Source organism: Tachysurus vachellii, chromosome 5 (assembly GCF_030014155.1).
Source record: "Tachysurus vachellii isolate PV-2020 chromosome 5, HZAU_Pvac_v1, whole genome shotgun sequence".
In the NCBI taxonomy this organism is placed as follows: Eukaryota; Metazoa; Chordata; class Actinopteri; order Siluriformes; family Bagridae; genus Tachysurus; species Tachysurus vachellii.
This window is the reverse complement of record NC_083464.1, coordinates 8,101,769-8,128,028: the sequence shown is the minus strand read 5'-3', so window position 1 is coordinate 8,128,028 and position 26,260 is coordinate 8,101,769. Positions and strand designations below refer to the sequence as shown.

Here is a 26,260-nt window from a genome sequence, read left to right as displayed (position 1 = left end):
TAATATCCAGCAAGTCCACGCCAAAGTCGTTGGGGAAGTCGTGGCCTAATAGTTAAAGAGTCTGACTCCTAACCCTAAGGTTGTGGGTTCCAGTCTCCGCCCGGCAATACCACGACTGAGGTGCCCTTGAGCAAGGCACCGAACCCCCCCAACTGCTCCCTGGGCACCGCAGCATAAATGGCTGCCCACTGCTCCGGGAGCGTGTTCACGGTGTGTGTGTTCACTGCTGTGTGTGAGCACTTTGGATGGGTTAAATGAAGAAAACAAATTCTGAGTATGGGTCACCATATGTCACGTCACTTTCAAATATAGAAATATTCATAATATATCTTGGCATGCTCTTCCCTGGGCTGACTGTGATACTATTTGTTTATGAAATTATCTTATGCTATATTTTGACCTAGAAATTCTTTCTATGCCCATCAGACACTCTGAGACAGTTACTACTTCTGTAATTTTTCGGACATCTTTTGTTTAGAAATAGATAACACTGAATATTAAACCTTTCTTCTGTATAAATACTCCCTGTTAGTCTCAGTTTTGCTATTCATTGTGGGACGTGGTAGCTTGATGGTTAAGGTGTTGGACTACTGATCAGAAGGTTGTGAGTTTGAATCCCAGGTCCACCAAGCTGCCACTGCTGGGCCCCTGAGCGAGGCCCTTAAACCTTCATTTGCTCAGCTGTATAAATGAGGAATAAAAATGTAAGTCACTCTGGATAAGGATGACTGCCAAACTCTTCTCAGAGTAAACTCAAAAATTAGGACAAATATCAAGGTACAAACTGAGAAATGAAGCAATCGGCATCCTGTACCCCTGGCCGATCTCATGGGGGAAGCTGCGCTTTAGGCAAACAAGTCAGCAAGTAATTGGTTTCTTACTTCAGGGAATACAGGCAGGATTAAAGAAAGGAAAAGCTGCTTCTGAAGCGTGACTTATGTTGTCCAATTCTAAAAAAAAAAAAACGACAAAAGAAATCCTTTGCTTTAACAGAACTGTATGGCACAGGATTTGCAGACTGGAATACATGTGTAATATTTGTTTTCCATTCCATCATTAAAGTGTCATGCTGAAACACACACACACACACTCCAAATTCCAATAAAGGGCAACAGCCTACTTAGATGTAACATATAGATATTGCAGAGCGCTTTCAGGATTTCAAACATTTTCCGAACTTATCCACACGACCACGGGACAGGACACGAAATGCCTTCAATCATCATCTCACAAGTCTAACAAATCGTGTCAGAAGAAATTCAGAGAGACTTGATTCAGATATCATGCAATATCCAGACATCTGATATTGGATATTATTTGTTTAAAAAAAAATTTAACTACTGCGACTGGCGCATCCGTAACACAATATTCTAGGCCGAAACTTACCCGATATTTACTTAATGTCTCTTACAGAAAGTGAACTACACAGATATCAGATATACACAGATATGCCATTTGCCAAAAAGTACAAGCTCAACAAGTCGGACTATAATTTGGGAAGTAGTTTATTAATGGAAAGTACTTTCATTCCAGCAGTGAGTATAACTGCGCAACACCACATAAAGCCTTGATTCGAGCTTTAGAGAAGAAGCCAGAAAATATGTCCAAGGTTTTGTAAAGACTGTTTAAACAAACTTCTCACAAACGTTAAGCTGCATGGACAACTAAAAACCCTTGCGAGAGAAAAAGCTCTGAAATGCAGTTCTCCATTTTATTGTCCAAACAGTTTATTTAATATTAGTGTCTGGTTTGGTTAAAGTTAAAACCATGAGTGGTTTGGATTTATAATTCCATACCATCTGTTTTCCAAGACGTCGTCTTCTGTGTCCTGATCAGGAGCGACAACGGACTGTGATATAGCCAAAGAGATAACCCAAGCATTTAAATCCAGAGCTATTTTAAGTTGTGGTATCCAAAGCCACCTCTTTGCTTTGCCTGTATACAGACACGCATCCAAACGTAAATCCACCCTCCTGCAGGAATCTGAAGCATCTCACAGGCCTGTCTGAAGCCTTCTGCTTCATTAGCACAGACGCACTAACAGCGAACTCTGCATCGCACTAACACCTCTCTGAGAGCATGCTGAAATAAGTCATTATGAAAGAAAAGAGTTTTGCAAAGCGCTGTACAGGAGGAGGTGTCAGCGGTCTGGTCAACCTTACAGCTGATCTGGAAACTTCATTAGAAAATTAAGAGTAAGGTCTCGGCACCGAACTGCACAGTACGTTCAGTCTGACAACTTCTTTCAAGGAGGTGATAAAAACCAGACTGGTGCAAAATTTCAGAAAAAAATCACTGGAAAATAATCCAAGTCATCTGATGCTGTTTTTCAGCAGGGACTCCTCTGATACTCAGCCACATTAATTTCCTGAATTGGACAAAAAAAAAAAGAAAAAAGAAAAAAAAAAAGAAAGAAATGGAGCTTATTGAAATCATAAAGCTAAAGTCCGTCCCAAAGGGAGTATTACCGCCATAACACTACACTAAACAGCAACAACCCATGGAGCGTTACTAATTGGATCCTTTTTGTATTATTGTTGCTGAAATCAACAAAACTAGAGAGTCAGAAACCGCAGACAGTATGTTTAGATTGCAGGGTGATAATGGAGGAGGAAGGTTTCTGTTCGATCTTGATTTCTATGCACACAGTAGGAAAAAAAGTAGAAAGTCTTGGCACTTTTCATTCAGCAGACCCGGTGTAGCATGTCCACAGATTTGCTGAATGGGCAGATATCTGTACACAGGCCGGTCACGGCAATGACATTTTTTGCTGATGAATAATTAATGATTACCATGTAACTGCGATTTAATTGTCTATCATTAGCCGCACAAAACACACAGCACAAAGCAATGACAATAATGAATCAATTAAGAAAACATGTTTAGTAGCAACATATTTGTATAGAAAAAAAAGATTGTAACATCACTGGGTTTTAGACAAAAGAAAATAATAATAATAATAATAATAATAATAATAATAAGAGTCAGGCCTAGACAAAGCATCACATGGAAAGGTGATCATTTCCAAATTAAAGTGTACGAGAAAAGCGATTTGGTTTCAGGTAAGCATTAAAGACCACACAACTAGGAGCTGAAGTAAAGAAGCAGGTGAGCAAATACTTTAATAAGATTTAATCCTGGGTAAAGACAAACTAAGCACTAATACAAACGACAGCCTGTTCTGTTATAAAGAGATCGTCTCATCATGGCAATAAAAAATGTTGGCTAATGTGTAATGTTATAATCATAAACACTGACTGGAATACAACACACTGTTTTTGTTTCACTCGCACAATCAGCTGCTGATTATCATTTAAGGAAACCAGATCATGTCTGTCAGCTTGTGTCTCAAATCCAGGAATTAATTTATTCCTGATAATGAGTTCATCTGTTCAAGGCTATAACATTCAGCATTCCTGCTCTCACATACATTAGAGACAGTAACCGCACAGAGACACAAAGTAACGCTCACACAGAGACGCACAGTAACGCTCACACAGAGACAGTAACCGCACAGAGACGCACAGTAACGCTCACACAGATACAGGAGACGCACAGTAACGCTCACACAGAGACGCACAGTAACGCTCACACAGAGACAGGAGACGCACAGTAACGCTCACACAGAGACGCACAGTAACGCTCACACAGAGACGCACAGTAACGCTCACACAGAGACGCACAGTAACGCTCACACAGAGACGCACAGTAACGCTCACACAGAGACGCACAGTAACGCTCACACAGAGACGCACAGTAACGCTCACACAGAGACGCACAGTAACGCTCACACAGAGACGCACAGTAACGCTCACACAGAGACGCACAGTAACGCTCACACAGAGACGCACAGTAACGCTCACACAGAGACGCACAGTAACGCTCACACAGAGACGCACAGTAACGCTCACACAGAGACGCACAGTAACGCTCACACAGAGACGCACAGTAACGCTCACACAGAGACGCACAGTAACGCTCACACAGAGACGCACAGTAACGCTCACACAGAGACGCACAGTAACGCTCACACAGAGACGCACAGTAACGCTCACACAGAGACAGTAGAGACAGTAACCGTACAGCAACGCACAGTCAGGCTCCCGGCACAGACATTAGAGACAGTCAGGCTCCCACACAGACACAGACAGTCAGGCTCCCACACAGACACAGACAGTCAGGCTCCCACACAGACACAGACAGTCAGGCTCCCACACAGACACAGACAGTCAGGCTCCCACACAGTCACAGACAGTCAGGCTCCCACACAGTCACAGACAATAAGGCTCCCACACAGTCACAGACAATAAGGCTCCCACACAGTCACAGACAATAAGGCTCCCACACAGTCACAGACAATAAGGCTCCCACACAGTCACAGACAATAAGGCTCCCACACAGTCACAGACAATAAGGCTCCCACACAGTCACAGACAATAAGGCTCCCACACAGTCACAGACAATAAGGCTCCCACACAGTCACAGACAGTAAGGCTCCCGCACAGACATTAGAGACAGTCAGGCTCCCACACAGTCACAGACAGTAAGGCTCCCACACAGTCACAGACAGTAAGGCTCCCACACAGTCACAGACAGTAAGGCTCCCACACAGTCACAGACAGTAAGGCTCCCACACAGACACAGACAGTAAGGCTCCCACACAGACACAGACAGTCAGGCTCCCACACAGTCACAGACAGTAAGGCTCCCACACAGTCACAGACAATAAGGCTCCCACACAGTCACAGACAGTAAGGCTCCCGCACAGACATTAGAGACAGTCAGGCTCCCACACAGTCACAGACAATAAGGCTCCCACACAGACATTAGAGACAGTCAGGCTCCCACACAGTCACAGACAATAAGGCTCCCACACAGTCACAGACAATAAGGCTCCCACACAGTCACAGACAATAAGGCTCCCACACAGTCACAGACAATAAGGCTCCCACACAGTCACAGACAATAAGGCTCCCACACAGTCACAGACAATAAGGCTCCCACACAGACAGTCAGGCTCCCACACAGTCACAGACAGTAAGGCTCCCACACAGTCACAGACAATAAGGCTCCCACACAGTCACAGACAGTAAGGCTCCCACACAGACAGTAAGGCTCCCACACAGACACAGACAGTAAGGCTCCCACACAGACACAGACAGTAAGGCTCCCACACAGACACAGACAGTAAGGCTCCCACACAGACAGTAAGGCTCCCACACAGTCACAGACAATAAGGCTCCCACACAGTCACAGACAATAAGGCTCCCACACAGACAGTAAGGCTCCCACACAGTCACAGACAATAAGGCTCCCACACAGACAGTAAGGCTCCCACACAGTCACAGACAGTAAGGCTCCCACTCAGTCACAGACAATAAGGCTCCCACACAGTCACAGACAGTAAGGCTCCCACACAGTCACAGACAGTAAGGCTCCCACACAGTCACAGACAATAAGGCTCCCACACAGTCACAGACAGTAAGGCTCCCACACAGTCACAGACAATAAGGCTCCCACACAGTCACAGACAGTAAGGCTCCCACACAGTCACAGACAGTAAGGCTCCCACACAGTCACAGACAATAAGGCTCCCACACAGACAGTAAGGCTCCCACACAGACAGTAAGGCTCCCACACAGTCACAGACAATAAGGCTCCCACACAGACAGTAAGGCTCCCACAATGAGACAGCTTCAGAAATCTGCCTTTTACAGTCTTCATTTATAATGTGCACTTGTTGAAATATGTTTTAAAAATAACTATGTTCTATAATACGCAATAGATCCATCCTCTACATGCAACCAACAAACACACACAGAGACAGACACACACACACAGACAGACAGACACACACACACACACAGGAAGTAGGCAGGCCTGGGAGGAATCATGTGCACAAGGCCATACTGGATAAACACTGGCTGTCGTTTGACTAACCTAACCCTAAACCTGCTCTCTTAGTTTGCCCTTTCCCCCTCACATCAGTTGAATGACCCTGAGCTCTTAAGACACATGATAAATGTAAACAATCCTGTATATTTATGACTGTCTATGCTGAACTATGCTAAGATTGCTCAAATTTAACCTCAACCGCTCGCCTCTTAATCCAGCGCAGACGAGCTGTAACGCCATCATCAGTCTACACACTGCCTGGCTCTCCTTCACACTAGATCGCACTCTATATTTAGCAGCACTGCTAAATATTTCATGTTAAACCATTAATATGATGTCAGGCTCTATGATTAGACATGAATAAGTTATTTGGAAACGGCTAGAAGGTTCTTCTGCTGTCCCGTGTATCGAGCCAGCTAGCTAATGGCTAAAATTGGCACGGATCGGTTTCAGTCATGTGTGGGATTTCATCATCCAAAGCTGGATTTGCCTAGCCTTACGTTTAGTGACTTATAGAACATTAGTACACCTTAGACAAAATATTACTACTACCATTAACAGAGTTATTCGCATATTTAAAACTTGCTTGCATTTGTCAGAAAACAGGAAAAGAAATCTGATCTGTGATTATTATTATTATTATTACTACTACAATAATAACTATAACTAATATCAGCCATATAACAGCAGACAAACCAGTTTCCAGTTACCACATAATCCTATAATCTCAAACAGTTTTAAACGGTTGTGCCTGTTTTCTAAGGTCACACACTGAGCTAATGCTGGACACTCCCTTTTTTATTTATTTATTTATTTATTTATTTATTTAAAACAATACTGGAAAGGTTTACATTTTTAATAGAAACTCTCTTTTACTTAAAGCTCTTACACCAAATTGCAATCTGTTTTGTTATATTTTATAATTTCAAACTCTTTTCTTTTACGTTTTTTAATGTTTACGCTTTTAATTTTAGCACTAACTAATACACAACCGGATAATAAAACAAGATTCATGGTGCTCCGAGACACAGGAAGTGGTTCAATGGTTGACTTCCTGTAAAGCGGACATGCCTTAGGGTTCATATTGATTACATATCACTTTGTTGATCAAATTCCTGAAGAGTTGTAGCCGTGGCGTTTGCTAAATCTGACAAGACAGAAAAAAAGAAATCAGACCGTGCAGCAGCTTAATATATTACACCCTAGGAACGGTATAATTGAACCTGACTTTAATATCCTCTATGGATTGGTCCATTAGACTGAAAGGTGTGGAAGCAATCAAATTACAGAATTTCAACACCGCATTAAGTCAGCCCTTTGTGGGTCATACTAAGTGCTCCAGTGTCAGGTGACTCCAAGGCAAACACACACTGCTTCTAGGAAAGCAGTTAATGACTCCTTTAATGCTCCCTTGGCAAAAATATCAGATGGATGACCCTTCACCCAAGGAAGCGGTTTTTGAGGAATAAGTGTGGAAGATGGAGCTGATAAGGTAAACAGCACTGTACTCGAGTTGCGGCGAAAGCCGGACCAAACGGAAAGCTTGTTGACACCGAGGAGCGTGATCACACCCATAAGGGTTAGACGTGCATGCTGCAACAGAGTGAGGCGAATACTTCAGTTCTGCTCCAACACGTCCACGTCGTCCTACAAACCTGTCATTTCAACCTGCCATGTTTTTCACTGGAGAAGAACGCTTTCGTGTTTCAAAAACACTATAGGGTGATAATCCAAAACACAAGGTGGAACCAGTTTCCCTTTAGGGGTTAATTCCAGGGCTTTGTGTCTGGCTCGGTATAAAAGTATACGTATAATTTCAGGATCATGTGTAGATTAGAACACAAGCTTAGTTATATTTCTGCATATTTGGATAATATATTTAAAAATATATTTATTTATTTATTTTTTTTAAAGCTGCAGCTTCACGACATCTAATCATTCGCAGAGCTTTCAGCTTTGAACAGACAACGAAATCCAGGTGAAAAGAAACTGAACGCATTATCACCACATCAACTACTGACAGTAATGTGTTTTGGTGCCCAAGAAAACCCAAACGGGTTTAAACATCCATCCTTGTAATAATTCAAAGCTAAAATCAAAGATTCATATATTTTTTCTAAGAACAAAAGATGTTCGTTTGACATCTAGAAAGAAATCGATCACACTAATGCACACTTGTGTGAAAAAAAAAAAATCCCACTGAAAACAGCCTTCATATGCTTGCCCAAGGTTTGCTGTGTGTTTGGCCTTCAAGGCTGACATTTCAGATTTACTACTACAGCATGCCATCATGGAGAAGAGCCATGACCGCTTACTGCAACAACAGCGCAGGAATGTGTAAGTTAAAAGCAGCTGGGGAAAAGAAAAAAAAAATAAAATCAGTATTTCAAGTTAAGACATGAATCCGTGCATGGGACAGCATGGAAAAGCTGTCCAAATACACCTGTGTTCATATACGACACTCACTGTGGATGCTGAGGATTTGTAGAACACAACAAGGACTATTTTTTCCATTTTAAACCCAAGCTTCCGAGCTTGTAACAAGTCTCTCTGAATGAATCAAAGATATTTTAGCTCCCGCTGCCAGGTATTAATACTCCGGATACATTCTTGACAGTGTCATGACTTTTGTTTTTCCACTCTCTGACACAACATGGAGAGTTGGAGCGAGACCACGGTGTCACAGGAAGCCGTAGATCAAGCGCTAATGCTACTGTGCTGAAGGGAAAGAACGAGCTTGTAGTAGCGTACATTGAAGGAATACTTCACACACAGATTTTCTAAACAAGAAGGAAGTAGTCATGCGTTGTGTGTTTGTTTCCACATGCAAGCTACTGCAGCCATTTTGACCTCTCCCTTCTTTTCAGGTCTATAAATGTTACTTTGGCTTTTTACAGAGTAGAGAGCAAGAGTTTCAGTTAATGAATACTGCCAACCAAATATAAACACACACACACACACACACACACACACACGTAAAGATCTACACATATATACACATATATATATATATATATATATATATATATATATATATATATATATATATATATACATATATATATATATATATATATATATATATATATATATATATATATATATATATATATATATATATATTATGAGTCACCACATGACAGCGACCACGAGTGGGTGGATTCTACAAAGAAACCCGGCCCAAAACTTAGATGCACTCAAATACGTTGTAAGTCATGCTGCTGAGAAGCCATTTTAATCACCTAACCCAATCTCATGAGCTTTTTATATCCATTGTTTACATGTCCACACTTCCTCTGTTTACAGAAAGTGGGGAAAGGGCAGATGAACAAGAGAAAGAAGAACTTCGGCTTTCAAAAAAAAATTTACGTGTGTTGCCCATGGAGACGACGCTGGCGCTAACGTGGAAAAACCTGAAAATCTAAACCGCTGGATGAAATAAATAAAGGTGACTACACATTTAACGTCTGAGATTTGAGTCAATGTATTGCTCAAAGAGGCAAGGGAATACAACACACTTGAACCCATAGTGAATCCTGAAGTTGTTAAGGGTTATGCGTATCATACGTTCTCACGCTCTTGTAACTGAACATGCTCAAGTTCATGGGGGCTTTTAGTCAACAATTAACCCAATGAGCTTTACCTGGCCTAGAAAATGTAAAGAAAGCAGTTTAAGCTTAGTTTGAGTAGAAAGCACTATTCTACGGGGAGGTTTGGCAACTTGTTACAGGCAGAACCAGCCTTTATCACAGTGTGTTGTGATGCAGTGCTACTCTTTAAAGCCTGTGTATTCAGCTTAAAAATATCTATTGCATTCAAATTTGACACTTCATGCTTTTTCTTGCACTGCCTTGGGAAACAACACTTAATCATCCACATAAACTTTGAAGTAGAAATAGTGCAAATATTTTTGAAAGAGCATTGTAAAAGAACAGTGCGCCCATTCATTTCCCCTAATCTGAGAGGCAATCTGTCAAAACCACCAGGTTTCATTCACCAGGTGACACTAGTTCAGTTCAAACACTGACGGCAATTTGTCTTCCTTGACGCAGACTTCCACGCTGAGTGTCCTGTGCGAGTGTGTGACTAAGTAGAGACCTGATGCATAAGGGAGAGAGAGCGGAGTGAGACAGCACTGCAGCTGCTGCTTTTATTCCTTTCTGTTACACAGAAGCGGTCACTCCAAAGGATCAGAGAGAGACAATGTAATCCCTGCTGACCCATATTCACTCACTCACACACACACACACGCACACATTAGAAACCGAAACCGTTATTAGTTTGCAGAATAAACATAAAGAAATCAGTATCCGTTTGGCTCATATTACTCAATGTAATCCATGTTTTTTTTGTTTTGTATCTGTCAGCTCAAGTACTTCCTTTTTACTCCTTGACCATTAATGACACTGAAAACCCCTTTTGCCCTTTCAAAGAAAGTAGCAGTGTGAACAGTGTCTCCATGCTTTCCTCTCCAACGATCAGGCAAGGGCTAGGCAATGTGTGTGTGTGTGTGTGTGTGTGTGTGTGTGTGTGTGTGTGTGTGTGTTGGGGGGTGGGGGGTGGGGGGGGGGGGTTTCTGCTAACAGATTCTGTTAACATTCCCAACAAAGAGTAGTAATTTTCCAAATAACACAACAGCAAAGTGAATTGATTAAAATTCTTTACAGTAATTTGAAAATCATTAAAATTGTATTTATTAAAAGAAGCACTTCATACTTTTAATTTTGTAAAACATCTGAGACGATTTAGTCTCTGCTCTCACAGTGGACTTGAAAATATAAATAAATAATCACACCACGTTACAAACGCGGTATCATTTGTGTAAAAATATAAATTGTGATAGTCATTTGTGTAATACACGATATGTAACAAGACATAAAATTCAGCTACACAAGCCTAAGTGGTGCATTAAAACTTTAAAATGGTGCTTTTATTAAACATATAGAAACAATATCCTGGCCTTTAAACATGCCTGGTAGCTAGACCAAAAAAAAATAAAAATAAATAAATAACTGAGAATTCACAAACACCACAACAGACAGTTATAAAGCACTGACACTAGAGACTCCTTACATGAATACTATGATACAGAAACTTATATAAAGCTTAGATTATGTGCCATATCCAGCAAACAAGCACCCGGGAGTGTGCTGTTACTATAGAAATGAGCGAGAAGTGAGAAAATGTGAAGTGAATTAGTGTCAGCGCTTCTGTTACGGAAAATTAAACTGCGGCTTCGGACCAATCGGAATCAAGAATTTATCAGGTAGAATTTTTATATATTCACCAAATAATCTTAACCAGGTAATAACAAGGAATAAGATCAATTGGACAATCAGAGTATATTCAACAGCTGATCAGCTACTATAACATTTACCTGATAACAGCAGAAAGTGCTGATAGTGTGGTGTAACTTATCAACAAACAACAAATAATGAAATAAATCTTAACCAAGGATATATTGTACAGCCACAAATCATACAAAATGCCCTGAAATATTCAGTCTTAAACTAAAATGACCTAAAAGAAATCTATACTATACATGAAATGTAACTAAGAGTTTAATCAGTCTCAAGTCATGTGCCGATATTTATATTATATTATATTATATTATATTATATTATGTGAAATAATTATTATTATAAAATGTGTGGCAATTGCATAATCGCAGCGGACAATAAAACCAAGAGACCAAATGGCATGAAAAGACAGTGAAGAGAAGGTATTAATTTCACATGCACGCACGAAACAAATGTGAACATGATCAAAGTTAAGTTTTATTGCCGAGCTGTAGTCAGGCATCTCCTCCCTGCCTGGCAGGCGGCCTCACTCAGAGAGGCAGAGATTCTGGCAAAGCTTCTGCTCTCCTCCGTTCCCTTACAAAGGCTTAGCTTTGAGATGGGAACTCGGCATAACTCAGTGAAAACCATATTCACGTGGTCCTTAGAAAATGGAATGTAGAGAGGACTATGCTCCAAATATCTGGTCCACGCTGTCAAAAAATGGTCGAAAAGAAAAGTTCTGTACTGGAACAACACCGTTCAACTCAACAACCCCAGAACTATGGCTAAGCTCCTGTAATAACAACAACGTCCTTTCTTATTAAACAAAGTCTATGTCTTCATTTTTCACAGCTTTCTGAGGGAACTCAACTCCCACAATGTCAACTAACCTCATGCGACCTGGTAAGATATATAAAGATTCCCATAAAGGCCTGATTTTACTTTAAACAAACCTTGAACAAGGACACAGATGAGTGTACAGATGAGGAGGTGAGAGAGCCAGAAAGAATGAAGGACTAAAGTTCTCTAAAAGTAGAGACACCGGGTGCACTGGTGAAAGTGTGTAGTCAAACAGCATTATGGGGAACGTGGGCAACTTTTAAACACAGTGAAAACAGACCACCAGGTCAATGAAAAAAGACTTTTTTTTTTTAATTGGAATTTCATTAAAAGTGCAATTTTTACAAATCTTCAATTCAGGGTAGATTTGTCCTTTATAGGAATTAATTACTATTATATACTACTTACTTGACCGTCAATGATGGATCAAGGGTTAAGGATTTGGGCTATTCAGAAAGCTACGAGTTCACTATTAAGTCGAGCACAAATAGACATTTCTGCTTTGCAACAGAAACTAGTCTAAATGTTGTTAATGGGCTATGGAACATTTCATTTGTGTCGTTAGCGCTCACGCTTTCTTTCTTATCCAGGCCGATCGGATGAAAGGAGAGTTCTCTCCCAAGCATGCATCGGTGTAAGATCAAGCCATGGATCTGCCTGGGCCAGATTCATCCACTCAATTTGTATTAGGAGAACTCCCAGAAGCGTCAGGTCAAAGGTCACATGCTGCCTGTGAGGCAGAGAGTGTGAGACAGGCAATCACCAGAAAAGGGTAATAGGAAAGAGAGGGGATGAACACTAGAGGTGCCTGTGAACACCGGCAGGAGAAGGATGTGGGATTTTTTCAAGACACAAAAGGAGATATATGTGGAGGGCATGAGGGTACAAGCCTGTGTTAAATGCAAAGGCAAAGACGAGGGTGGTAGTAAACAAAAGAGTTTCTGCACGCCTGTTTCATGGAACTGATCCACACAGGCCTCTCACAGTACAGCTTATATAGCAATACAGAGGCAGGGAAAAGGGTTTAAAAGACCTGATCAACACAAAACCGGATCCAGTTTGTGGCATCAAACAGCGCCGATGTCTTTATATTTGTGAGAATCAAGATTACAATGAACAATAGACAGGCCCCGTCAGGACTCCTTGTGCTGGCCAAAATTTATAATCGTTCCCGCAAATCTAGTGTTTTGTAATATCAATTAGAAAGAAAAACTGGTGTAGAATAGTGTTTAATATGAGATTTGGGACGCTCCAACTTTCTGGTCTCTAATGCAGCAAGCTTTCACCAAGCTACTACTACAAGTCTGAACCTAAACATTCACAGACTTAAAAGTGGTCAAAATCAACCATGTAAAATGTAATAGTTTGCAAGAAACATTTCTCAGTAAGTCGACTGCATTCACAAGAACGTTGCCGGGTTAAAAAAAACAGGAAATTGCCACTGATTTTCAATTCATTTTTAAAAAAATAGACATTTCTTTTTGCTGAGATGTTAATTTCTAATCATACTGGAGCTCGTTGCTTATTTTGCAGATTAGTAATTAGTAGTAAAAAAGATTAAGACTAAGCATTAGAATAATTCTGCTTCTGTGGGCTCTCTGGTTTCCAGAGTGTTCTACAATCCTGCTGTTGGAAACAATGTCTTAACATGTCTACCTTTGCTTTATAAGTGACAATGTCCACATACACTTCACTGTGAAGTGCACAGCATGTGTTCCTGTGAGGACAAGTCAAGTCATTTCCCCTTCCACTACTCCGTTTGATCATGCCGCCATTCTGAGTCGTCCTACTTAATTGGCTGATGTTTCAACACTAAAAATAAATAAATAAATAAATAAAAGAAAGAAAAACAAAACTGCAGGTGTCTTAGGAAGAACATGTTAGGACTGTGACACACCATGCTGGCCATGTTTGCTGTGAAATGCTCAAACAGTGCTAACAGTGCAGGACACAGAACACGGACTGAGTATATGACAATCGTCTTAGCCCAAGCTTATTGGGCTAGATGCCACTTGGTGCATCAATTATGCTCATGCAAAGCCACTGCCACGTGGTTCAATGGCAAAATAAACAACCGGAGACAACAAACTGAACAGTGCAGGTAGGCAGCCATACTTGCAAGCTGATAGAAATATACTCAGTTATTGAAACAGTGCAGTGGTGCTTTGGTTTCCGTCATTTATTTTTATATCTGTCTTCACAAACTGCCATCTTCACTAAATAAATTCAGTTTGTTTAAAATCCGTCTTTTCACCCAAGTGTTATCATCTGTTCACACGGTGTACACATCCTGAGGATTAAACTCTCGGTTCTTATAGACTAACTTTTGAATAGAGCATTGCTCACGTTAGCCACAAAGTTATGCATCAGGTATAATTTTACGTATGTCAGGTCCCTCAAGCTAGTTTCAATTTTGATCAAAATCATTTGCATTTATTCACTTTATCCAACTTAATACATAAGGTCCATCCCAAATGGCATACTACACACTATGCACTTGCACTATGCACTTTGTACCATCCAGAATATGAATTTTAGAAGGGTAGTATCTTCTCAAAAAGGCATATTTTACTAACTGGAAGTATAAGCCATTTCCCGGTTGACATAAACTAACACCACATATGCAATGCAGCAATGCTAGCTTTAGAAAAATAAAATGAATTTTTAAAATGTTCAAAAATAAATCCAACAAATGTGAGCTAACTTAAAAGACATCTGTAAGATATCTTGTCCACCGTTGGCCATCTTGAAATTATATCGGCACCCGGTAGCCCCGTCACTCTTCCTCCACGTAGGCAAAGCTGTGAGTGAGGAGTGCATGAAGTGTCCAGCATTCCACACTTCATTATTTCAGTTGAAGGAGCGCATCATCCATGTACTTGAAGTGCACTTCTTGGAATTTTTCTGTGTGAACAGACTACTCACACTATAAAACAGGGAAGAACAGTGCATAAGTACGTGATTTGGGATAACGTGATTTTACGTAAGTACGTGACCTATAGAACTGAGCACTTGAGGTTCAAAGCCCTCTCACAACAACCAGACAACTTTATCTCCCAACTCTTCATAGTGTAATAGAGTTTTAGACCGTGTCTTAATAACTTTTTTTTTTACCATCTGAAGGTCCACTTTGTGTGCAGATATTTTTACCCTGAATGAGTACCTGCTTTGTAATACAAGACACACTGCCTCCTCAGATTCTACAAGAAAACACTCTCAGGAACTATAAGCTTCGGCAGTGATTGCAGTAATCACCTCTGGCACGTACAGTTTCTAAGGTTTCTCTGTGGTCACAGGCCACACGAAAGGGTCAAAAGGTTCACAGTATTACAAATATTTCACCTGGAACCTTTTGCGCAAATCAGGAAACAATTAGCTCTGCAACTAGGGAAAATGGGGCTAATTCAAACGATGACCAGCTCGCACAAAGAACACTAGGCTTCACTCTGTGTACGAGCAAACAGTGGTGGCTGAAAGGGCTGATTTATGTCACCAGTGCACGGATTTGATAAACATAGTAGCATGAAAACACAAAGAAAATCATGCATCAATGCCAGTAATTGCACTATATAAAAAGCTACAGCAAAGAACATGTGGCATTTAAACATATAATGAAGTATAAGAGAGAGGTCTGGATGAAGCAGTCTTGCTACACCAAGCTGGATGAAACTAAATGAAAGCCATTACGTTTATTTATATGACAGAAGGTGAGGAGGTCTACAACCCAAACATCGATTCCCAAACTGTGGCTTTCTGTGATCTAAACCTCCAGCCACTAGCTCAGAACCCCAAACCACTATTGTCCCAGCAGCCTTCCTGATCTAAATATATCCAGGATATTCCGAAATCCGTACACGTCCAGTAAGACACAGCTCAGACATAATGCGAATCAAATATTATGAGAAATACCGAAGAGAATCTTCTATTGAATCAGATATTGAGCTAAGAATTTTTTTTCCATCCCTCCTACCTACTTCCTAAGACAGCTCACTCTTCAAAACAAGAGCTAACCCAATTAAATCCTACTCAAGCTGAACCGTTTGGTCATAAACTGGGAGTAGATAATATATCAACATCTGCAAATGATGCAGGATTCTAGATGGGGGCTTCTTCCAAAAAAAACTGTGCAGGGAGGAAGGAGCCTGGAGAACTCCACTGGGAAATCCTACACGCAGCTGATCGATTGCCAGGTCGCCGCACTTCTGCTGAGTCGAAGGTTCGGAGTGCCACTCGAGCCTGAACGTGCGTTTCCGATGTGTATTGAGTTCAATTTCCCCCAAGTTTGTAAGAAGTCCTTGGTTATCTGGTTCAGAGGGAATATAAAAGTAAAGAGCATAAATCTGTAACAAGAACAACGACTTTTGTTTGAGTTGCTTGATATATATACACATGAGGTTTCATAGTAGCAGAGGATTTGTGGCTTTAAAATGGTGTGGATATTTTTTATTGGCAATAGGCACTACATTGTTATTCTCAAAATTTCACTAATTTTGACTTGAGTGCAGTTTCTGAAGACGTGGCTTATACACAGCATTGGGACAAATGAATACATGATTCATTGGAAGATTGTGAAACCTTTTAAATGACAAAAACACAATAGGAGAAATCTAGAAATCTAGACTCCACAAACATGTTACATCCTAAGTGACCTGTGAGAGGATGATTTGTCATCACATGATGCAAGCAAGGGTTAGTTAGCAGCAAAGATGATGGAGGCTAGAAGTACTGAGCAAGCTAATGTGAATCTAACGAAACGATCTTACAGACAAACGAATCTTAAACATCTGGAAACATTTTGTCTCCAGGAAGACCGATACCCTTAAACAGTGGGTGATTTAAAAAAAAACAAAAAACTTGCCGAATAAAAAAAAACAAAAAAAAAAAAAAAAACACACACATCTCGTGGTAACTCCTCAAACTTGTGTTGCTGTTTTGTTTTTTATTTTGAAGTAAAACCAGTGAAAAATGCAATAATAAAAATGAAACTCATCAAACTCGCAATGCTAACAAAACTAAATTCCAATTCTTTTTTTGTTCCTGAATCACGTTACCTGATACATTGTGTTGGTTTATTCCAAAACTGACCATTAGATTAGCAGAAGTAACTGAAAGCTGTCATGTTATATAGATTCAACTCTAATAATTAAGTTTAAATTAGCATAAAAAAGCAAATAAAAAAAGCAATAAACACCAACATCAAACCCACCCATCCCTGAAATTACTCCACTCACATGGCACTGGGAGAACGACTAACATCCCAAGTATTTCCAGCACACAAAGAGGCCTGTGCAGATTTTCCAGGCTTTTTAACAGGAATGCAGAGAGCAAGGCCTCTGAATAATTTTCCATGCTTTGCTTAGGAGTGTTAAAAGACTCGAAATACTTGCAAATACTAGCAAAGTCTCAGCGAAGCTCTCGAATATAACAATATTAATGGGACTGAGAGTTTAGAAAGAAGACTGTGAACTTTCCTGAAGTTCATCACAACATGAGGATAAAGAAATGTGTGTGTTGTGTCATGCTGGTGACGAAGAAGAGTGGGTAAGTGTTTCTGAGAACTGATTGTGAGGGGATGAGTGCCAGAGGAATGGGATGGATGGGTGTATATTTTCACAGAATATCCTAATTAGCAAAAAAGAAAGATGGTTTTGGTGGTGATCTCATAAGTTATGACGCTCTGTATTCTGCAGAGTACAAATCTTGAGATGTATTATCTGAAGATAAAAGCATTTAAATAGAAATGCACTTTATGTTCGGATTTAGTGGATTTAAAAAATATCAGGAGAATAGAAGATAAAAAGCATACGGTTTAATATTGAGTGTAAAAAAAAAAACAAAACATTAATACAATTAAAGAAATGCCACAAAGTCAAAATTCCTTCCTCTTTACTCCTCTGTAAAACAGCAACGATAGATTCAAGATTCTGATGGGAATTTATTCCAGATGTTTAATGGATTCATTACAGAAACAATGTTTTTTAAATCTTTAAGACTTTCAATTTTAGTTTGCGACTTGCTTCGTTTCAGGCCATGAACGGAAACCTGAAAGGCGATCTGCATTTTCTAGACTGTCCTGACTCTAGAGGAAAATCTCCAAAAACCGAACTTTGGTGTCTTGAGTCTAATAAGATTTTGCGAACAGAAAATCTAAACTTTCTCCAAAATATTTATACGAGTTTCCATCAAGGTCTGGAAATAAGACCTGAGAAAGAGCCCTGATATTCGGCCAAGTCGAGATGATTCTTCCTAAACAATCATCTGCTTAAGTTAACCAATAAATATTTCACACAAGTTGTTTCTTAGCCAACATGACAGGAGAGCTCCAAATAAACCTGCAGCTCCAACATACCTGAGTCGGAAAATGTGGGAATGTTTCCCATTCGTGCTTCTGCAATCATCCAGCACAACACATCAGTGTTTTCTAACACAAAACCACTTTTTCACCTCAGGAAGGGCTTGTTGAGGAGTTGACTCTAGGAGCAGATTCTAGGACAGGAGTATATTCAAGTAATATGTGTCAATGTGAACTGCATACAATTCCTTGCTTTACAAAGCAACTAACATAAATAAATAAATGGATTATCACTTATACACTGGTGATTAATGCATGCCTATGATTAAGGTGGTTTAAAGTGCTTATTTTTTGGTTTACACCAGTAGATTATACATCAGTGTAAAACTTGAAGTAGAGAATACGCACACAATTCTTTAAAACTTATGAAAAAACAAAGTCAGGTTATCATTTGACCAATCAGACCAGAGATAATCTGTGAAATTCTCCAATCGAAATCTCAGTGAGAATTTCGTCAGCCAAACAGTTTACATAAACGACGTGAGGGAATAATACACAGCAGAGAACATACTAAAAAAAAACAACTTGGTCACGGTTGCCAAGATTACAGCTTTTCAACTAATCTGGGTTAATTTTGGAACATTGTTTTGAGTGGGGGGAAAAATAAAGTCTGCGGGTGGTGTTTAGTCTAGTTTAAAAATAGACTACAGCTGCCAAGACTTTTTAAAGCAAATACTCATGCTCTTTATTATTTATAGAATAAATATATAAAAAGTAAAATAAATATTTTGCTATTTATACTCATGCTATATTATTTATAGAATAAATATATAAAAAGTATAAATAAATATTATTTATTTATACTCATGTTATTTATTATTTATAAAATAGATATATATATAAAGTATAAATAACAAATAATATTTATACTTAGGCATATTTTTAACATAGGGAAAATGTAAGCAAAGGCAGTGTATATACTGTTCAGAAGTAAAATACTATACAACATACAGGAAATACTGGGTGATAGAAAGGGGGATTACAGAAACCTACCATGGCATGAATAAGACGCGTTACAGACACTGCAAATGGGAAATACCTGCACACTAATGCAAAATAGTGTAAACATGTTTTGGGGATAATTCGAGGTCTTTTTATTGCAGTTTTTGGGATGTTGCTTAGACCTGGCTACTGCACTGAATTATATTAAAGCAGTTGAGTTATTGTGAACAACTCCTGTTTTAGAAGCTGAACTGTAGACATGGCCTACAACTTATAGGACAAAAAAATAATGCTTGACAATTTATCAACACACATTCAGACTATGTGGAATAGCACAAAATGGTTTAGACCCCTGTGGAGAGTGTGACCAGACAAGCAGGAGTGAAACTTGGATCTCCTCCATGAGCTCTGAACTAAAGAGATGACATAATGCTGTTCTGTTTGCAGACCACAAGAGTGCCAAACCTACAAATCACCCTTGTAGGGGGGTATTTCTGTAGTGTAGGATGCAAACAAGTTGCCAGATCAAGAGAAGTTACAATTTTCACATATTCCATTTGATGGTCAATTGATAAAATGTTAAAAAAAAAAAAAAGTAGTTACACATACATAACTGTGCATGTGTTACATTTTTACTATCTTAGGTGCGACAACGTGGATCAGTTTGTGTTGGAGTGGGGGAATAAAACCCAAGTCCTTCTCTTAGGAGAAGATCCGAGTTAAATTTGGCGCCGGTTGTGAAAGGACACACAGGAGAGGGCGGTGTGTTTAAACACATTATTTCTCCTTTTAATGCATCGAAAACTTTTCTAAATTTATCTCTGATGGGAAACTTTTTTCCAACACTGTTCTTCAAAGCTATATGTAGCGACCGAGAACAAAAAAACAACAACATTTGTTTAAAAACAAGGGCGCAAACAAGCGCGCAAGGAACAAATACCCGCCGCTAAACACTTTCTGGCACCCCGAACACTAGTCCGGTGCGCTTTCTAACCCTTTCTTTGCAGTCTTTTCGGCTAGGAAAAGCAGGATGAGTGCATTTCTTCCTCTTCTTCCCTGTTCTTGTCCCAGGAAAGCGCCATGTTGTGAACGCACGCCACGGCGGGCGCTCGCTTTAATCCCACGTCCACACACACAGCAGTTCCCATAAACATGGCTTACCTTCGCTATGGCTTTCCTGTATCTCATGATGGCCTGCTGAATAAGGTTCCGGACTTTAATGTTGCCGTCCCCGCACGGTACGACCACCCGGGTCCTACCGAAACACACCGTCACTTTCATTTTAACGCGCAGAAGAACAGCAACAAGGACTAAAAAAACACCGCGCCGAGTTACAGTGTAGCCGGTCAGTGTTCCTGACGCTCACAAAGCCTCAGCCATGAAAAAGACATATCCTCCAGACGCAGAGTCCTCCAGCGCGCGCTGATCCTCATTACGCGTCCATAGGTGACACTGCTTTGCTGTGAGAGCCCACCTGTTCACGCTTGCTCTGTGAGAGTGTGTGTGTGTGTGTTGAGAAAGAGAGAGAGAGAAAAAGAGGAGTGAGTGCACTAACGTGTTTAATAAGGATTGTACTGTAACTCCCCGCTCAGGCTGCTCTGAGTACTGAAAGTTCACCAGCTCCAATACTCTGGAGTTTTTCCCCTCCTCCTTTTACACATACACACACATACACACACATACACACACATACACACACATACACACACATACACACACATACACACACATACACACACATACACACACATACACACACATACACACACATACACACATACATACATACATACATACATACATACACACACACAAACGCACACACACACACATCACACAATCATTAATAAAGAACTTCAAATTATATTGAATTAGAATTTAGATTATAGGTTTTAGAGCTTATAAAAAGCTTTCTGATTTAGATTTTAGTATTTTAGGCACCTTGACGGTTTAATTAAAATAGTTGTATTTATTTTTTTAACATATAGAGTTGTTTTTAATAACAGTTTAAAGTTTAGGTTACAATTTTAAAATAAATTAGAATTAACATTAAAATTTTAACTACATAGAAATGCAATTTAGAATGAATTTGTTTTAGTGTTGGCAAAAATTTTGTAATACTAAAAAACTAAAAACTAAAAAAAATTAGTTTTAGGATTAATGTTTTTAAGATGTAGAATATGATATTAGAATTTAGATTACAGTTTAAAAATAAATCTGTTAATACTAAAACTATACAAAAGTAGTTTATTCCAAGACTAATCTGAATACTAAGGTTATGTGCTAAATCCTAAATATTCATTCTAAAACTAAATTCTTTATATAGTTTAGAACTAAAATTAATCCTAAAACTATCATCTAAATTCGAAAAGCTTTTGCCAAACACTAAAACAAATTCATTCTAAATTGTATTTTTATGTACTTTAAGCTGTTACTAAAAACAACTCTCTATATATAAAAAAATAAATACAACTATTTTAATTTAAGTCATGAACTTTAATTAAACCGTTAAGGTGCCTAAAAAACTAAAATCTAAATCAGAAAGAAATAAAACCTTATATAAAAAAGCTCTAAAATGGAGTTTAAAATTATTATTCATTCTAATTTATTTTAAAATTTTAATTCTAAATCTTAAAATGTATTAGTTCTAAACCTATAATCTGATTTTTAATTTCATATAGTCTGCATTTTCTATAAATCTCTTTACTAGTTTTAAATCTAGCAACTTAATTCAAAAACCCATTATTTAAATTTTACAATCATAATTTTAAATGCTTAAACATACTCATTCTAAAACTATATTCTAAATTGCAGATGTATGTACTATGAAGTAAAACGAATTCTAAATGTAATTCTAAAGCAATCATTTAAATCTTAAAACAAAAAAATTCTTCTCAGAAAATAGACTAAATTCTAATTTTATAAAATTTGATAGATACGTTACTGACATTAATTTTAAGCAATTAAGTTTAAATGTTGTTTTCTTTCAGTAACCGTGTTATTCTAGTCCCACCGGATCCGGAGTCTATCCTTGAAGCAGGAATACATTCATTCATTCATTTTCTACCGCTTATCTGAACTACCTCGGGTCACGGGGAGCCTGTGCCTATCTCAGGTGTCATCGGGCATCAAGGCAGGATACACCCTGGACGGAGTGCCAACCCATCGCAGGGCACACACACACACTCTCATTCACTCACGCAATCACACACTAGGGACAATTTTTTCCAGAGATGTCAATCAACCTACCATGCATGTCTTTGGACCGGGGGAGGAAACCGGAGTACCCGGAGGAAACATGCAAACTCCACACACACACAAGGTGGAGACGGGAATCGAACCCTGACCCTGGAGGTGTGAGGCGAACGTGCTAACCACTAAGCCACCGTGCCCCCAGCAGGAATACACTGTGGATAAAATACAAATCCATCACAGGGCATCATGCACACTTGCACACACACACACACACACACACACTCACACACACACACACGTTCACAAACTGAGCGTCACACAGAGGGTCAAGTTAGAGTAGCCAAATCAAATACTGATATAAGGAAGGAGGAAACCAGTAAACCCAGATGAAACCCATGTGGATATAAAAAGAGCAACTTCACACAAAGTGAAAGTGAAGTGAAAGTGACGTGATTTACGGCTAAGTACGGTGACCCATACTCAGAATTCGTTCTCTGCATTTAACCCATCCAAAGTGCACACACACAGCAGTGAACACACACACACTGTGAACACACACCTGGAGCAGTCGGCAGCTTTTTATGCTGCGGCACCCGGGGAGCAGTTGGGGGTTCGGTGCCTTGCTCAAGGGCACCTCAGTCGTGGTATTGCTGGCCCGAGACTCGAACCCACAACCTTAGGGTTGTGGGTTAGACTGGTGATTAGACTGCCAGCCTGGAACCCAGACTATAAACTGTGAATCTAATTTATGCTACTGATATATAAGAAGTCTTGTGTGTGATTGTTTGTCATGGCTGTGATGAAGTACATTTGGAATGCTGCGCTTGGCATTTATGAGTGCTGAAGGAATGGTGTGACATTATTTATTTTTCCCGTAGCTGAAGCATTACAGCTCATACCAGTTCCAGAAGCTGAAAGATGGAGGTGGTGACCTCTGTGCAATCTTTCATTAAAAGAATACACAAGTTACATCATCACCTCTCTTAGGAGGTATGAAAAGTCAGATTTTATCTCCATACACCCAACCCTCTGTTCTATTTGTAAAACCAACTAACTTTAAAGTATTAGTAACATATATGCTAACTACTAGTAGTATAATTACTACTGTAAGGCAGGATTCTGAAGAAAAACCCTCCTAAATTTTTTGGGGATTTTTATGGTTCTAAAGGATTTCTAAAAAGGAAAAAAATTATCTGATTATTTTCTTAATGAATATTTATGGATTTCCCTGAGGGACAAACAATATATAGATTCAACTTTAAGTCTTTGTAAGCAGTTTGTTAATGAGCTCAGGTTACTGTCTGCATGGAGTTCCTGTACATGTTCTCACTGTGTATGCATCGATTTCTTCCAGGTTCCCCTTCTTCCTCTTCTTTCAGCTTTTCCCTTCAGGGGTCGCCACAGCGAATCATCTCTCTCCACCTATCCCTATCTTCTGCATCCTCAAAACTTGCACCCACTAGCTTCAAATCCTCATTAATTACATCCATATACCTCCTCTTTGGCCTTCCTCTTTGCCTCCTGCCTGGCAGCTCCATGTCCAACATTCTCCTACCAATATACTCACTCTCCCTCCTCTGAACATGTCCAAACCATCTTAATCTCGCCTCCCTAACTTTGTCCCCCAAATGTCCAACATGGGCTGTCCCTCTGATGTACTCGTTCCTAATCCTGTCCAATCTTGTCACACCCAAAGAGAACCTCAACATCTTCAGTTCGGCTACCTCAAGCTCTGACTCCTGTCTCTTCTTCAGTGAGACTGTCTCTAAACCATACAGCACGGCCGGTCTCACCACTGTCCTGTACACCTTCCCCTTGATTCTTGCTGATATTTTCCTATCACACAGAACTCCTGACACCTTTCTCCACCCACTCCAACCTGCCTGCACTCGCTTCTTTACTTCTTTCCCACTCTCTCCATTACTCTGGACTGTTGACCCCAAGTACTCAAACTCCTGTACCTTCTTCACCTCTTCACCCTGTAACCTTACTGTTCCACTTCCCTCCCTTTCATTCTTCCAGGTTCCCCTAACTACCCAAAAACATATCAGTAGGCAAATTGGCCCCAAGGATGTACATTGTCCTGCTATGAACTGGCTTCTTCTCTGGAGTGAATTCTCTTCTTCTTCTTTTGGCTTTTCCCTTCAGGGGTCGCCACAGCGAATCATCTCTCTCCACCTATCCCTATCTTCTGCATCCTCAACACTTACACCCACTAGCTTCAAATCCTCATTAATTACATCCATATACCTCCTCTTTGGCCTTCCTCTTTGCCTCCTGCCTGGCAGCTCCATGTCCAACATTCTCCTACCAATATACTCACTCTCCCTCCTCTGAACATGTGCAAACCATCTTAATCTCGCCTCCCTAACTTTGTCCCCCAAACGTCCAACATGGGCTGTCCCTCTGATGTACTCGTTCCTAATCCTGTCCAATCTTGTCACTCCCAAAGAGAACCCCAATGAATGAATTCAATGGAGTGAATTCTCTTACCTCATGCCTAATTTTTATCCAGGATTGTCCCTGGACTCCAATGCAACCCTGAGTGGATAAAAAGGTTACAGAACGTGAACAACAGAGAGTTTACTGAAAAGAGTGCTATTGTATTAACTATCCATCAATCCATTGTCACAAGGAATCCATTTGGACTGGAGGAGGAAAACAGAGTGGACAGAGGAAACCCCAAAAGCATGGGGAGAACTCTACATACACGGGGAGGAGTCAGGGACCAAACACCTAATCCTAGAGGGGTAAGACATATGTGCTAATCCCCAAGCCACTGTGTCCCCACCATTTCTTCTTCTGCTTCTTCTTATCATCATCATCATCATCATCATCATTATTATTATTAGTCTTTAATTCATTAAAATGAAATATAAAATAGGGCATTATTTTGTTCCGTGAGCCCACCCCTACATCCACACATGTTAATGAAGCTCTACACCCATCATCCATTGTGTCTCAAAGAGTGTGAATGACATGAGGCCCATTCAAACTTAAACAAACAATACAGACCGGAAGTCAGTTTTCCAAACAGGTTTTCTCAGCCACTTATTATCATCCTGCTGATTCCATGGCTTAAATGGCTGATTCAATTTTATAAAATCTTTCTCTACAATTATTATTTAATATTAAAATATACTTCTTGCAGGTTATAAAATATTATTAATAACTATAGCCCATTTAACTCAGTGTAAGTGTTCTGTATATATTAATAACTGATTTGAATTATATATATATATATATATATATATATATATATATATATATATATATATATATATATATATATATATATTATAGCTGTTTATAAAAAAACATGGCTTGTTCTCTATCAGTTAAGAAGCATTAATACTGATCTGATGTAATATGGTAAACTATTACATTATTTCAGATCAGTAGCAAAGACAGCAAGCTCAGTCCTTAACTGCATCTTGAAACTGAAGAGTCAGTGGACAACAGATCGAATGGAAGAAACAGAAAGTTGAGTTAATCCAAGTAGTGCTTTTGAATCAAAGCTAATTCCTGAATAGAATCTGCTGTTAAATTGAAAAAAGTGTCATGTCATGTCAAGCATAGGGACTAGTATAAGTCTCACTTAAGAAAAATAAACAAGACTACACCTAACTTTCAATTTATTAGGAACTTTATTAAACACCTTTATATTATATGCATATTTATACAAAGTGGTGTTCCAGATACTGAGCCTTGGTCAGCCCCAGGTGACACTTCTTCGGGTTGGCCATGAGCCCTG

The 26,260-nt window shown here is 39.5% G+C and overlaps 1 protein-coding gene across 3 annotated transcripts in view; it reads right to left on the bottom strand.

Annotated features, from left to right (window-relative positions):
• Positions 1-20,909, bottom strand: part of pard3aa (par-3 family cell polarity regulator alpha, a) — a 403,329-nt gene extending 382,420 nt beyond the window's left edge. For 2 of the 3 annotated variants that reach the window (XM_060869625.1, XM_060869626.1), the window contains exon 1: positions 20,473-20,907. In XM_060869625.1, the coding sequence (XP_060725608.1) occupies positions 20,473-20,592 (120 nt within the window). In that variant the 5' untranslated portion in view covers positions 20,593-20,907. Of the gene's footprint in view, positions 1-20,472 lie in introns of all 3 variants that reach the window. The other variant, XM_060869627.1, reaches the window with a different exon arrangement.
• Between the last annotated feature and the right edge of the window lie 5,351 nt (positions 20,910-26,260).